Genomic DNA, 14,142 nt, shown 5'->3' on the forward strand with positions numbered 1-14,142 from the left:
AGGCTTGAGCTTTGGAAATACATAATCCCACTCCAAGGGACCTACTTCTGCTATCACTGCCCTGCCTACTCCAACAAGGCCACACCTACTTTAACAAGGCCACACCCACTCTAACAAGGCCACACCTACTCAAACAAGGCCACACCCACTCTAACAAGGCCACACTGACTCCAGCAAGACCTCACCTACTCCAACAAGGCCACACCTTGTTGTCCACATGATGGGTGCACATCCTGTGAACAGCTGCCAACATTTGGAGCATCCCCTGCCTTGGGCCATTAGAAAAAATGAGAGAGGAGGGGTTCTCAGAGGGACAGAATTCATTTAGACAAATTCTGTGGATCTTTTTATTTGTATGAAAAAGGCCTAGGAAGTTAGAACAGGAATCTGGGAGTTTCTCAGTTTCTCTGAGTTCCTGACGTGTGAGTTTCTGTCCTGGCCATGGGTATTTGTGACCTGTGAGCTTCTGACTCTGTGAGTATCAGTGGAAGCTGGGAGTCTTCCTACTAGAAGCAAAGGTGACTCTGAGATGGTCACCCAGACCTGCTCATTTGGTCTTCACGATGGAGTATACAGTCTCTTCCTGGGGGTTCTCATGGACAGGCGGGCAGGCTGGTGTTCCTGGGGAGGTCGGGCTTGAGAGGGCAATGGAGGCATACACGATGTTGTTGTCCTGCGGGGGTGGGGACAGGGTATTAGATAGCAGCAGTGCAGCTGAGGCTCCATAAAGCAGCAGCTGCAACCTGAGTGTCCCCCAACACCTCTGTCCTCCAACCTTCTGTCTCCATCAACACCCCCTTAACTCCTTCAGACCTGAGTCAGAATCGCTTACCTTGGAGTTCTCATTGGGGTCCATATGTTGTCCTAGAGAAAAAGGAACACAGAGTTCTGAAGTTGAGGTGTATGAGAGGAAGGGAGACAGATGGCTGGGAGCTCCAAGCATGAGGTGAGGACCTTGGTTACTTGGGAGGGACAGGGTGAGGGAGGGACAGGGTGAAAACACTGAGGGAATGTTTGTGTAAGTGCAGGGTCTTGGGTGAAGAAGGCAGAGCCACGTGTGGAACAGGAAGCTGGCAGAATTTACCTTCGGGCTCAAATTGCTCACATTTCTCAGTGTTTTCAGTGAGTTCCCTGCATGAGAACAAGATGGGCAACTGATTACAGGCTGGGCAAGAAAGAATTAAGACACTAGGTGCTGGGCTGGAGAGATGACCCAGGTAGTAACGTGCTTATCCCATAAACATGACGTCCTGACTTCAGACCCCAGCACCTACAAGGCTGGGTGCTGGAGAAGCAGAGACAGGCAGAGAAGTCCCTGGAGTTCACAGGCCAGTCTGGACTAACGGATGAGCTCTAGATTCAGTGAAAGACCCTGTCTCAGAAGATGAAGTGGAGGCTGGAGAGATGGTTCAGTTGGCAAAGGGCCTGCTTCCCAAACATGAAGACCCAAATTTAGATCCCCAAGGGCCCATGTAAACTATGCTGGGCACAGCCACACAGTGGTGTCACACGCCTTTAAACCCAGTACTCAGGAAGCAGAGGCATGTGGAACTCTGTGAGTTTGAGGCCAGCCTGGTCTACTCTTTGAGTTCCAGGACAGCCAGGGATGTTTACACAGAGAAACCCTGTCTCAAAAAACCAAACCAAACCAACAACAAAATGCTCTGGGCACAATGTGCCTGGAGGGTGGGGGTGAAGATGGGTGGATCCCTGAAGCTGTTGTCTGGGCAGCCCAGGCAAACTGATGAGCTTCAGTTAGTGAGAGACCTTACTATAAAGGTCTCAAAATAAATATTAAGTAAAGGTGAGAGAAACTGAGGATAGTAACAACATAGACTTCTGATCTTTACATACATGCACAAGTACACACACAAACACAACATACACGCAGGACTCCAACATGGAATGGACAGCAACTGAGGAAAACACATCATTGATATCTGCCTTCTAAACACACGGTCACATGTATATGTGTTTGTGTGAGTGTGTGTGTATGTATGTGTGTGTATGTATGTGTGTGTATGTATGTGTGTGTATGTATGTGTGTGTATATAATGTATGTATGTGTGTATATGTATGTATTATGTGTGTGTATGTATGTATATAGTGCATGCTTGTATTCTCAGTGCTCAGGAAGTGGAGATAGGGGGACTCCTGATGGTCACTGACCGACCAACCAGGTCTAACTGGTGAGTACCAGTCCAGAGTGAGATCCTGTCTCAAACACCAAACAATCAATCAAACAAACAAACCCGCCAAAACAAAACCAAAAACCCAAAGAACAACAACAAAAATCCAAAACCCAAGTATGGTTAGGTGAAATGACTTAGTGGGTAAAACCATGCCATTAAGACTGACAACCTGACTTCATCTCAGGGATCCACAAGGTGGAAGGAAAAAGGCAGCTCTCAGAATCTCTCTCTCTGTCCTCAACATGCGTGCTATATCAAACTCATACCAACACATATACATGTATGCACACAAACAAATAAGTAAAATGTAATAAAATTAGCTATTAAAAAAGTGGATGACACCTGAGAACACACACACACATGCACAGACACACACACACGCATGCATGCACACACACACCCAAACACACATGCCCACACATTAGAAGCTGGTTCCCTTTGAGTGGTCTCTACCATCCTCAATGACCCACGGTGTGCATGTTGGTGTTCGGCCTTCTCTGGAAGAGGAATGAGAGGCCATTGGTAAGGGGGCCTAGCTGAGGTCTCTTAGCGTTAGCTGAAGGTGAGCCACTCTAGGAAACCGCCTTACACTGGGCAGGAACAGAGACTAGAAACAGGAAGAACCAATGCTATCTTCTCTCACTTCTTTGATTAAAACTTGAAGGCAGAAAAATTTCAGATCTTCTGGGTAGGTGCTCAGGCTAAGTTCGTGGAAGAAGGGACCTGAGATCAGACTGGAGGAAGGGCTTCTGGCCAAAGAAGCCACTAGGAGAGGAAAAGAGGGAGGAGCTGGGGATGCAGTGTTGCTCTCAGAGTGCTTGTGTTAATTGACAAGGTCCTGGGTTCCATCCCCAGCCCCTCATAAACCGGGCGTGGTATGATGCCTGTCATTCCAACAGTTGGGAGGTGGAGGTGAAAAGATCAGAAGTTCAAGGTTGCCCTTGGCTTCATAGTCAGTTCAAGGCCAGCCAGGCCAATCTGAGACCCTTTCTCAGAAAAAAACAAAGGCTCAGAGCAGGCCATGTGCAGTAAGGAAAATGAAAGACAGGAGAGAAGGGCAGAGAGGTAGGGAGGTGAAGAGAAAAGGGCAAAAGATGTGGAAGACCTAGAACAAAGGATTCCTGGGGAGCGGGGCTCACTGACCACAGAGAAAGACAGAGGAAGAAAGGGAAAGATGGGAGAGCTGGCGGAATCCAGGCAGATGTTCAAGGCTGAGAGGAGCCAGAGCCACAGAGAGGGAAGCCTAGGAAATGGAAGGAGAGAAGGAGAAAGACCCCATGAGGCCTGGGGTGGGGGCTGTTCTGGAAGGAGACTCCCTGAGACTCTGCAGCACCCCTTGTCAGTGTGTGAAGCTGGTGGCCCTGAAGAGCATGGTGTCATGGAGGACATGGAGGAAGCAGACAGGATGAGTCAGGGGTGGGGAGATGTGCAGAGCCCTGTGTGCGGTTCTCCATTGCTCTTCTAATGCCATTGGAAGGGGCTGGAGAGATGGCTCAGTGGGCAAGAGCACTGGCTGCTCCTGCAGAGGACAGGATGGCGCTCACCTGGCTGGGGTTTTGGCTTCAGTTCTCTGACCTGTGGGGAAGAAACAGTGTCAGTGTGACATCCGTGCTGATCGTCCATCTGCCCCTCAGCTGTCCTCTATGTTCAGCTCCTTCAGAGGACAGGGGAGCAAAGAGACCGCCCCAGACAGCCAGAGAAGAGCCTGGACCACCTCTGCTGGGCTGCTGTCCTACACAGCAACCCCTCCCCCAAATCCCTGCCAGGTCCAGACACCACCCCTGTCTCCTTTGTTCCTTCACCAACCTTGAGTTCCCCCTGATCCTGAACCTGCTTGTCTACTCTGTGTTCTCCCAGCTTCCTTTTTGTGTCCTTAGGAACCGCCTCCTTCTGGATTGTATTTTACTCTACTGGTCTGTTTGTCTTAGTTCATAGTATTGTTTTAATTACTATAGATTTTTCATTGCCACTTATTTTATGGTAGGGGTTGTAACACAGTCCATGTGGAGGTCAGAGATCAAGTTGCAGGAGTCAGTTCCCTATCATGTGGCTCCCAGGCTTTGGCACCAACACCTTTTACCCTCTGAGGGCTACTGGAGCCTTTTTTCCCCAAATTTATTATTTATTTAGCTACTGTAGCTTTTTTAGAATTTTAAAATTATGCACCTAGTATAGGGTAGATGCAGATGGGAGCAGATGCCTGTGGATTCAGGAGAGAGCTTCCGGTAGACCTGGAGCTGGAGTTCCAGCCTTTGTAAACTTCCTGGAGTGGGTGCTGGGAGCAGAACTCAGGTTCTCTGCAAGAGCATTCAGTGCACTTAACTGCTGAGCCATCCCTCCTGCCTCCTATTGCAACTTTGAATAAACTCTGGGATCAGGCAGTGGAGTGCTCCATTATCGGTCATTTCATCTCTGTTGTTGTTTATCTCATTTAGTCTTGTTTTGTCTTTGAGAAGGCATCTGAATTGGAGAGGATAAACTGTTTTTGCAAATCTGTCATTGTCATTTACATGGGAATGGTATTGAATTCACAATTTTTGTAGTATAGAAATATTTTTTCAAAAAATTTATTTATTGTACAAATGTTTGCCTGCCTCTGTGTCTGTTTGCCACATGTGTGCCTGGTCCCTGTGGCAGTCAGAGGAGGGCATCAGATCCCCTGAACAGGAATTACAGGAGCCTGTGAGCCATTGTGTGGGTGCTGGGAATCAAACCCCTTCCTCTGCAAGAGCATCCAGTGCTCTTAACCAATGACCCATCTCTCCATCCCCCTGATATAGACATACTAAATATTTTTTTTCATTTTATAAATGAGATGTTTCCAACTCACCCACTTCCTCTTTCTTTCAACAATGTCCATCACTGTGTTTTGGAGAACAATTCATTTGGCTTCTTAGTTTAGGTTTTTTCCCCAAGTGTTTTATGTTGTAGTTTTAGTTTTAAAGATTTGTTTTTATTTGTGTGTGTTTCTGTGTGTGCCCTCTGTGTTCCCATGCCCAAGGAGGCCAGAAGAGCACCCTGGATGCCTGAAACTAGACTTACAACGGGTTGTGAGCGGCTCTGAGAGGCCCAAGCCCCAGAAAATCCATGATGTATCATCCGTACAGACCCTGAATGGCTTGGCTCCAAGTGCCAACCCAGTGAAAGAAACACACCCCAAAAATAGGACCAGAGCCAGGGAAAGAGACACTTTGTCCCCAAACCTAGAACTGGAGAAAAGTCCCTAGACCCTGAAACCAGGACCAAAAGAACACACTAGGCCCCTAGATTCAGGACATACTAAAGATATTCGCCCTGATCTCAAAATTGGAGTCAAAAAGGTAAAAAGAACCCAAGGAAAAAAAACAGTTTGGCAGAATCAGAACCATCTTTACCCCAATACAAACCAACCAATCCCTCAGCAGGGAAAATGGACCAATCACTGAACCCCAAGGGGCTTGGAATTCCCCTCAGGCAGTTACTGACAGTTGAGAACTCCCCTCAAGCCTAGAAAGCCCCCTTACATCATAGGGGGCAGACAATCACAAGCCTGGAAGTCCAGAGGTCCCCTCACCCCACTAGGGGGCAGACAATCACAAGGCTAAAGACTTAGAATTCCCCAAGTTTCTCCTATATGAACCCCCTGTCTTTACTGCTTGGAGTTCCTCTCCTGGTCCTGTTGCTGCTGCTGTGTTACTACAGATGAATGGGGGGACCTGACTTACCTTGCAATAAAGACTCTTTGCTTTTGCATCAGATATGATTTCAGGGTGATGTTTTGGCGATCCAGACTTTGGTCATAACATTTTGGGGCTTGTCTGGGATTCCCAAGTCCACCACAACCATCCTCCACTGAGTCTTAAGGCACCATTAACAGGTACCTTTCTTTTCTCTTTTTTGTCCATGCAACTTAAGCAGGTCTCTTAAGTTGCTAGCCATCTGCTTTAACATCGGGAAGGTGGGGCTCGCGTATAGCACAAGAGCTAGCCGTCCATTTAACATCTAAGAGAATGGTGGTTGGAATAGCGTGAGGGCTCACGCAGTATAATCAACTATGTCTGAGGCATGAAGAGCTCGGGGTTACCAGTACATAAGACTACAGTGCCTCCATCCAGAGAGGAAAGGAACCAGCATGGGATCAAACTAGACCCTCTAAATGTGGGTGACAGCTGCATGGCTGGGGCAGACTGAGGGGCCACTGACAGTGGCACCAGGATTTATCCCAACTGCTTGTATTGACTTTTTGGGAACCTATTCTCTTTGGATGGATACCTTGCCCAGCCTAGATATAGTAGGGAGGGTCTTGGGCCTTCCCTAAAGCAATGTGCCTTACCCTCTCTGAGGAGTGGATGGGGGTGGGGTAAGTGGAGGGAATGGGAAGAGGAGAGGTTGCATCGGGTGTATGAGATAGCTCCATCACCAGTTCCAACCAGGACTCTGGGTTTATGTCAGAACCCTAGAGCCTTGCTGAAAGAGACCCTATGTAGTGATCCTGATCACCCCTCCTGCCATCAAAGTTAACAGGATTGCCACCTGGGTACAGCATTCACATGTACTATTCAGAGTTGATGGAGTCGCCAGAGCCTATTCCAGACAGTACTGAGCCACACTGGAACTGGACTGTGAAGCCCAACCCCAACAACCCCTTGAGACTCAAACTTAAGGTCTGATCTCCCGATGGCCTCATTAGTACCTGGTCTGTTCCTGGTCCTACTAACACCAAGCTGGGTTCCCAGTAGCCCACACCAACCCCTAAACCTCACCTGGCAACTTGTGGGTTCCCATGGAAACCTGGTTAAACAAATTACTAAGGTTTCCCCATTAGGAGTTTGGTACCCCAATATAGTGTTCAACCATTGTGAGGTAGCGGGCCCTGACTGGTTAGATAGCCATAGGGACCTCTGGTGCTCTAGAAGGAAAGGCTGCTCACCGCCTCCAGAGGTGAAGCGTTTTGCCTGGGGTGGGACAGATTGATGACTAAGAAGTGTGGGAACTCAGCAGAGTGTTTCTGTAAGGAGTGGCGCTGTGAGTCCACTGGGCATACACATATAGTGGACACCCCTGTAACAACAAACCTCATCACTCTCTGCCAAGAGCCAGGCAGTGTCCCCGCCGATGCTAACATTCGATTTCCATGTAACATTCCCCGTCCAGGGCCTACCCCTTACCTTTGTAACCAATAAGAATACTCTGCACAGACCAAGCAAAGAAAGCAACAGATTGGGATCCAGGAAAAAATCTGGAGCGGCAGGGTATATGAGGGCGTAGGAATAGGAATAGTCCACCCAGGAACTTTGTTCATATTATGATTGGTCACCACAGTTCCTACCCTCCCCATACCCAAGAGATAGGGACCAACAAGATACTGGTCCAGCCTGCACTATCCGTCCCCACACACACAAAGTACCAAGTAGCCACTCCATTGTATTGCCTACTCCAGCTACTCTAGGGTCATAGCCCCTTTTTAGGTTGCTTGAGGCCTCCTACCAGGACTAGACCTCACCCAATGCTACTAGACCAGACCTCACCCAATCCTGATGCTTGTGTCTTGACACAAAGCCCCTTTCTGCAAAGGAGGGGCTGTGGAAGGACATTTCACAGAATCGGACCAGCCCACACAGTGTTGCTGGCAGCAGAAGCGGGAAACCAGGCTCACGTCACAGGCAATGAAAGGATTTGGATTTTCCTTAGGGATCATGCCGGACACCTATAAAGCCCCATGCAACCGAACAGTCCAAACACCTCCTCACAGGTTTCTTTGTCCCACAGAGGACAGTTGGTGGGCATGCTCTTCCAGGTTGGCTCCATGTGCTCATGGGCAGGTATGAGCCAATGTAAGGACTTGTGTATATTGGTGAGCCTGGTCCCTAAGATAATTTCCTGGGAACCTGGATGTTCATCTACTTAGCATCCTCCAGTTTCAAGTCAAACTTTGAGAAGTGGAGCAATCAATACAGCTGAGCTGAGACGACTTCCAGTCCCTTCTGCTTTCCCCTCCCCTGGCTTCCTCCTGGTCAGGCCCTTTCTCCTCTGATGAGGAAATGGCTGTGTCAACAGAGAAGAACTGAGTTTGTGACTGGACTGTGAGGTTCACAAACTGAACCCTCAGAGGCCTCACTTGGAGAACCGGCTTAAAGCAGAATCCCAGTGGGGTTAGCAGTGCAGGCTGCAGTCAACCAAACTGAAACAACAGCAACAAAAGCCCCCAGCTACTCTAATCAGAAGCCTCAGAGCCTGACTCTGGACTCAAGAACAGGTCATCAGGGATCTGCCCTGGGGAGGCCGGAAGCCACCCTTAGCTCCTCAAAAGCTGTCACCTTGCTGTTTTTAAAGACAGGATCTCTCACTGGGAACCGAAGCCCAACAATTAGGCTAGTGTGACTAGTCATCAGCCTCGGGGATGATCTTGTCCCCCTGCTCAGCACTGGGACTACAAGGATTGTGGTGACGGATCCTCAAGCTTTCACGGCAAGTACTATACTGACTGAGCCATCACCTGAGGATCTGAGCTGTCAACGATCCCCTTCGATGACTCTGGTGCAGATTGTCCTGAGGAAACACTCGGGAAGTGTGATGGGGATGCAGTCTGGACCACTTACCTTTCCTCCTCTTACACCTGAGGAACACCATCAATCCCAAAACCCCAGCCAGGAGCACAGCAGCAGCCATTGCCACCCCAACTCCGGTTCCCAGATCCAGGGTCTTATTTTCTCTGCTCATCTGACCTTCTGTGGATGTGAGAGTATTTTTGGTGTGTGCAGAAGTTGCAGTGGTGGGGCTTGGAGAGGTGATCCTGGGGGCTGGGAAGAGATAAAGGAAGTCAGCATGAACTTCCCCAGTAGGAATGAAGATTCTAGAGATGCCTCTGCAACACTCTTTGAAGTCAGACACTGAAGCAATGGACTTCAAGGAACTGGAGACACCCAAGGAGTCTCAAGCTGGGAGAAGGACAAGGCAAAGCTTGGAGCCAGCCAGTAAAGGACTGATCTCCCAGAAAGAGAGTTCACACAGTTCTGACAGCTCCTCAGATCACCTTGCAGGAGAGACTGGAGACAGAGGATGATGGCTCACTGTGGGCGGGGCCACACCGGAACTGGGAAAGCTTAGCTGTGCTTATGTCTTGTCTTCTATTTAGGCCTAAACCTCAGGTCAGGATGTGTCAAATCCCAAATATGGAGTTGGGGGTTGTCACTGGACCTCCTTGTTTCTCCTCCAATCTGGTCGAGCTGAGCGCTGGAAGCTGTGACATCATAGAGTAATTGCCCAGTCATCCTTTCAGGAGAGACTTATCAGAACCAAGGGGTCAGCTAAGGGCTAAACCCAAGGCAAGGCGTTTGCGTTCTTGCTTTGTGAACGAAGTGGCTGTCCTTTGCTGTAGATTTTTCACTGTAGCTGGCTTCCCTTCTGTTACATATTTGGGAGTTAATTCCCTAGTTCAGAACAGTTTCCCACTGCCAGGCCTGTTCCTCTCTCCTAGGTAAGCGCAGAGATCTGCCTTCCTGCAATTGTCTTTATCAGCAGGCATCCAGTCAGGGCTTAGCGTCCAGGCACAGAGCATCACCTGCCCAAGCTGCTGCTCTGGTTTTACCCCACATAAAAGATTCTTACCTCCTAAGCTCACCTTCACCTGGGTACTGATGACTTTAGTTCAGGACTCTCAAGGGAAGCAGGAGAAATAATTAACTGCAACCCAGAGAAAGACCCACAACACCAGGATCACAATGACTGATGACAGCATAGCCCAGAAGCATAATTTAGAGGCCTGGCTGTTTTCTTTGCCTAGAGCAGCGAGTCTAACTCCAGACCTAGACCATAGAACTGCATTATCTGGTATCTTGTCTCCATTGAGGGATGCGGGATGGAGACCAGCTCTTAGAAGCTCACACAGGAAGAAGGGAACAGATGCTGAGGCTGAGAATTGGGTGAAAATGACAACTCTACTTCTTGGTAGGAATGTCCTCAGACGCTCATGTCATCCCTAACAAGGAGCAATCTCTAAGTCACACAGATCTAAACAGTCATTTTCTAGTAACAGTCCTTGTTAGAACAGAAGTAGCCTGCCAGGGTGGACAAGGCTGCTCCTTAGACGTGAGTTATTGAACAAATTCTCAGTGCCAGGCAAGGCTTGCCTCCCTGTGCCTTATCGGTGAGTGAGGTTTCGAGCTCCCAATCCCACACAGACTATTGCCATTGCTCTTGGTTGCCCACCACAGATACATGGTAAGAACCTATTGCACAATTTGCTGCTTTTTTTGATGTAGATATGATAAAAATACATTGTAAAATGTATGAAATATATAATCAAATACTACTAAAGTATTTTTGCTCTTTGTTTTATGTGTGGGTGTGTAGTATGTTTCTACTGAGTGTACATACATGTACCTATACACACAAGCACATGAGCACACACACAAACACACACACACATACAAAGGATAGAGATGTGCACATGAATATACATGTGGGAGCAGAAGAGGCTTCTGTGTCCTCCTGCAACCTTCTCCATCTCTTCCTCAGGGGCAGCTTCTCTCTGTGAAATAGGGGCTCAAGCATCAGGTAGACTGAAAGCTGACAAACTCTGCAATCCTCCTGCCTCCACCTCCTTGGTGTCACAGCATATGCAGGGACACCCAGCTTCCTCCGTGGGTGATGGGATTTGACTTTGGTCCTCAAAATCACAAAGTCAATGCTCTTAACATTTCAAGATGGAGTCCATGTAGCCCAGACTGACCTTGCATTTGCCGTGTAGCTAATGACCTTAGACGCCTGATCTCTTTGCCTCCACCTTCCACTGGGATCACAAGTTTGTACCTCCCGACTTAAAAAATCAGTTCTTAGCTCACTGGTGGAGCACACCTCTAATCCCAGCATTCGAGAGGAGGCAGAGACCTGCAGATCTCTGTGATTTCAAGGTCGGTATAGTCTACATAGCGAGATTTGGGCCAGCTCGGGCTACGTAGTGAGACGCTGCCTCAGGTATAAATGTATGTAATGTACGATATATCATTTGAGCTTAGCAATATGCGGTCCAGTGGCTTACAGTGCACCTATTTTGTGGAGCCAGAGCAGCCATCATTATTATTCAGTTCCAGGATTTTTTATATAAAGAATTTCCCTTTTTGCCCCAATCTTAACAGGAAGTGTATGCAAACATGTATATATTTTTCCTTCTTTCCCAAAATGTCCCAAAATAACAAAACAAAAAACAAAGTTGTTGGAAACACAGTGGTTGAGTAATGACTGAGAAGGAAAGAGTCTCATAGGCCACTGTCATGGATAAGGTTAGAGTCACTAAGAAAGTGTAGTCCAGAGAGGAGAAAAGGCAGGTCAGCAACTGCAGAGACGGCTCAGTCCAGAAAGCACTTGCCCTGTGCTCTGGTTAGTTATTGTGTCAATTTGACGAAGCTGTGGTTATCTGGGAAGGGAACCTCAGCTGAGAAAATGCCTCCATCAGATTGCCCATAGGCAAGTCTGTAGGAAATTTTCTTGATTTGATTATTGTGGGACAGTCCAGCTCACTTTGGTGGTACCATGTCTGGAATGGTCATCCTGGATGCTTTAATCAAAGCAGGCTGAGCAAGCCCAGGGAGCAAACCAGTAAGCAGCCCTCCTCCATGGCTTATGCATCAGTTCCTCTTCGAGGTTCCTACCTTAGGTGTTCTGTCCTGAGATATCACACACTTTCTTTGTATGACAGGCCATGTGATCACCTGTAACCTCAACACCACGGGAGATGGGGACAAGAGGATCAATGCACCTTCGTGGCCCTTCAGCCTAGTCCAGAACAGTGAGCTCCAGGTTCAGTGAGAGACCCTGCCTCAAGGGAATAAAGCCGGTCTTACTAGAGGAGGATTCCCAGTGCCTCACTCTGGCCTTCCCAAGCACAAAAATGTGGTATATGTACATACACACAAACATACAAGGCACACATGCACACACATACATATATGCTTACACCATATTTACATGCTCCACAAAATCAAGATAGAAGGAGGCAAAAAATAGAGCGAACTCCAGCAGAGGCCATGTGTCTATAGTTGAAAGACACTTGGAGGTAAAGGGTCCATGTGGGGTCTGTTGGTCCCCAGTATGACCTGGGGCAGGGGTTTATTTCTGCTGGTCTCCATGTCTCTCTCTCTCTGTATAATGACCATGAGAGTGCCCAGCAGTGGTGACAGGTGGCCGTGGTAACATCTACATGGTCACTAGGCTGGGACTGAGTGGAAGCTGGAAGTCACATCTGCCACAGCGGAGGGGAAGCGACCAGAAGACCTGGTCATGGTGAGAACGTGAGGGAGAAGAGGGAACTGAGGGAGGGGAAAAAGAAACTGGGGCAGGGACCCAGAGGAGGAGGGGTATACATGGGGGCCAGAAGGCACCTTCTGTGGAGGGCACAATGAGGGGGCAGCTTTGTGAGAGATGCTAAGGCTTGCAGGTGATTATGGGGAAAAGAAAGGTAGAGCTCTGGAGAGTGGATAGAACACACCAGAGGAATCTGGGAAGGATCGGACTTGTAAGATCTCCAATGACATCTATGGTATAAAAAAGCCAGGAACACGGGGCTGACCTGGGATGTGCTTCCTAGGGGTGATGGTGAGTCGGGTCCCAACAAGTGACTGCCACTGCTCTATGCCATGTTTCGTGTTCAGATGAACTCGGCAGATGTACACTGTCTGGTCCTTCTCCTTCAAGTCCAGGATTCTGAGGACTCCGGATGTCTGAGGCTGTGTCCAGTTCAGGATGAGCCGGTCCTTGAAATGCTCATGGATGAAACCCGAGGAAGAGTTGTAGATATAGTCCCCATGGAAGTGCTGCCATCTCCAGAGAATCCTCATCTGTGGATCCTTTGCCAACTCCCAGGGGAAGGAGAAGGAGAAGGGGATCTCGATGGAGCTGAGCTGGACACCAGAGAGGCGTGCTGGTTGATTGACACCAAAGGTATTTCCTCTGTTGGATACTGCTGAGTTACCTGGGAAGGTTGGGGAAGAATCTGAAACCACTGCAGGGAATGGAAAGGACACCCTAGAGCTTCCCAAGTCTTCACCACAGGCAGAAGGAGGACTCGGGTAAGGGCTATCCCCATGTCCCACTGTCCAGTAGGGGACAGGGTAGACAGGAAGAGTTCAGCTGGACCCACTCTGAAGATAAGCTCTTTCTTCTGGCTCAGAGGACAGGTTGGTTCTTCTAGCAGTGTCCACATGACGGCCGACTCTTCCCAGCCCCACTCACCCCTCCTGTGGTTAAGTCCCTAGTAGTGAGGTTCCCACCACTCACCAGCTTGCAGGCAGGCTGCTGGCAGCAGCAGAAGCAGGACCGAAGCCATGTCCGGAATCCCTCCAGTAAGAGAGACCAGCAGAGCCATCAGGAAGGAGAGGATGCCCCGTGGAGGAACCCTGGGTGCTCAGGAGTCAGGAGAGAATCAGGGTAAAGTGAGCCACATTCCCTGGGTCTTCTCATGTGGAGGACCGAGTGAGGGGCAGGACTTCCTCATCTCCACCTCCTTGTGGCCTGCAACTTCCTTTATCATTCTGGCTTCTTCTTTCCCAAGTTGCAAAAGATCCACCCTTGGGCCCTTGAGCCCAGACCCCATTTTTTTTCTGGAAGATGCAGCCTTAACCTCTGCATGCCGGGCTCTCCTCTCTTCCACCCTGACCTCCTGTCTCATCCAGTCTTTCCCATTCCCTATGCAGTCTACAATCACTGTGTCCTCAGCTCCCATTTCCTCCACTCCTGCCCTCCCCTCAGTCTGTTTCTCATTATGTCTCTTATGTCTCCCTCATGCTGGTTCTCTGTCTCTCTCTGTGTCTCTGTCTCTGTCTCTGTCTCTGTCTCTCTCTCTCTCTCTCCCTCTCATAATCACTGATAAGAGACTGATCATTTTCTGCTCACCAGACACAGTGAGGAAGGAGGTGATGAGGAAACACATTCAGTCCCAGCCCTAGCTTGGTGCCCCCACCATCGTCTTCTCTTT

The 14,142-nt window shown here is 48.9% G+C and overlaps 1 protein-coding gene across 1 annotated transcript; it reads right to left on the minus strand.

The window, feature by feature from the left end:
- Positions 1–333: 333 nt before the first annotated feature.
- On the minus strand, positions 334–13,830 carry LOC142851161 (paired immunoglobulin-like type 2 receptor alpha). The gene is made up of 7 exons (XM_075975060.1): positions 13,446–13,830; positions 12,739–13,140; positions 8,771–8,971; positions 3,737–3,767; positions 1,085–1,131; positions 833–864; positions 334–673 (listed from the first exon to the last, which is right to left on the minus strand). The coding sequence occupies exons 1-7, from the start codon at positions 13,531–13,533 to the stop codon at positions 548–550; spliced, it is 927 nt and encodes a 308-aa protein (XP_075831175.1). The 5' UTR covers positions 13,534–13,830; the 3' UTR covers positions 334–547.
- Between the last annotated feature and the right edge of the window lie 312 nt (positions 13,831–14,142).

This window comes from Microtus pennsylvanicus, chromosome 1 (genome assembly GCF_037038515.1).
Source record: "Microtus pennsylvanicus isolate mMicPen1 chromosome 1, mMicPen1.hap1, whole genome shotgun sequence".
NCBI classification, from domain to species: domain Eukaryota; kingdom Metazoa; phylum Chordata; class Mammalia; order Rodentia; family Cricetidae; genus Microtus; species Microtus pennsylvanicus.

Bases quoted from the DNA above. Each gene is read 5' to 3' on its own strand.
- LOC142851161 (XM_075975060.1), bottom strand. From the start codon at position 13,533: ATGGCTCTGCTGGTCTCTCTTACTGGAGGGATTCCGGACATGGCTTCG. The intron at 8,972-12,738 runs GTCAGCCCCGTG...ATCTCTTCCCAG, and splicing joins CCCTAGGAAGCACATCCCAG to CCCCCAGGATCACCTCTCCA. The intron at 674-832 runs GTAAGCGATTCT...CCACCCCCGCAG, and splicing joins ACCCCAATGAGAACTCCAAG to GACAACAACATCGTGTATGC.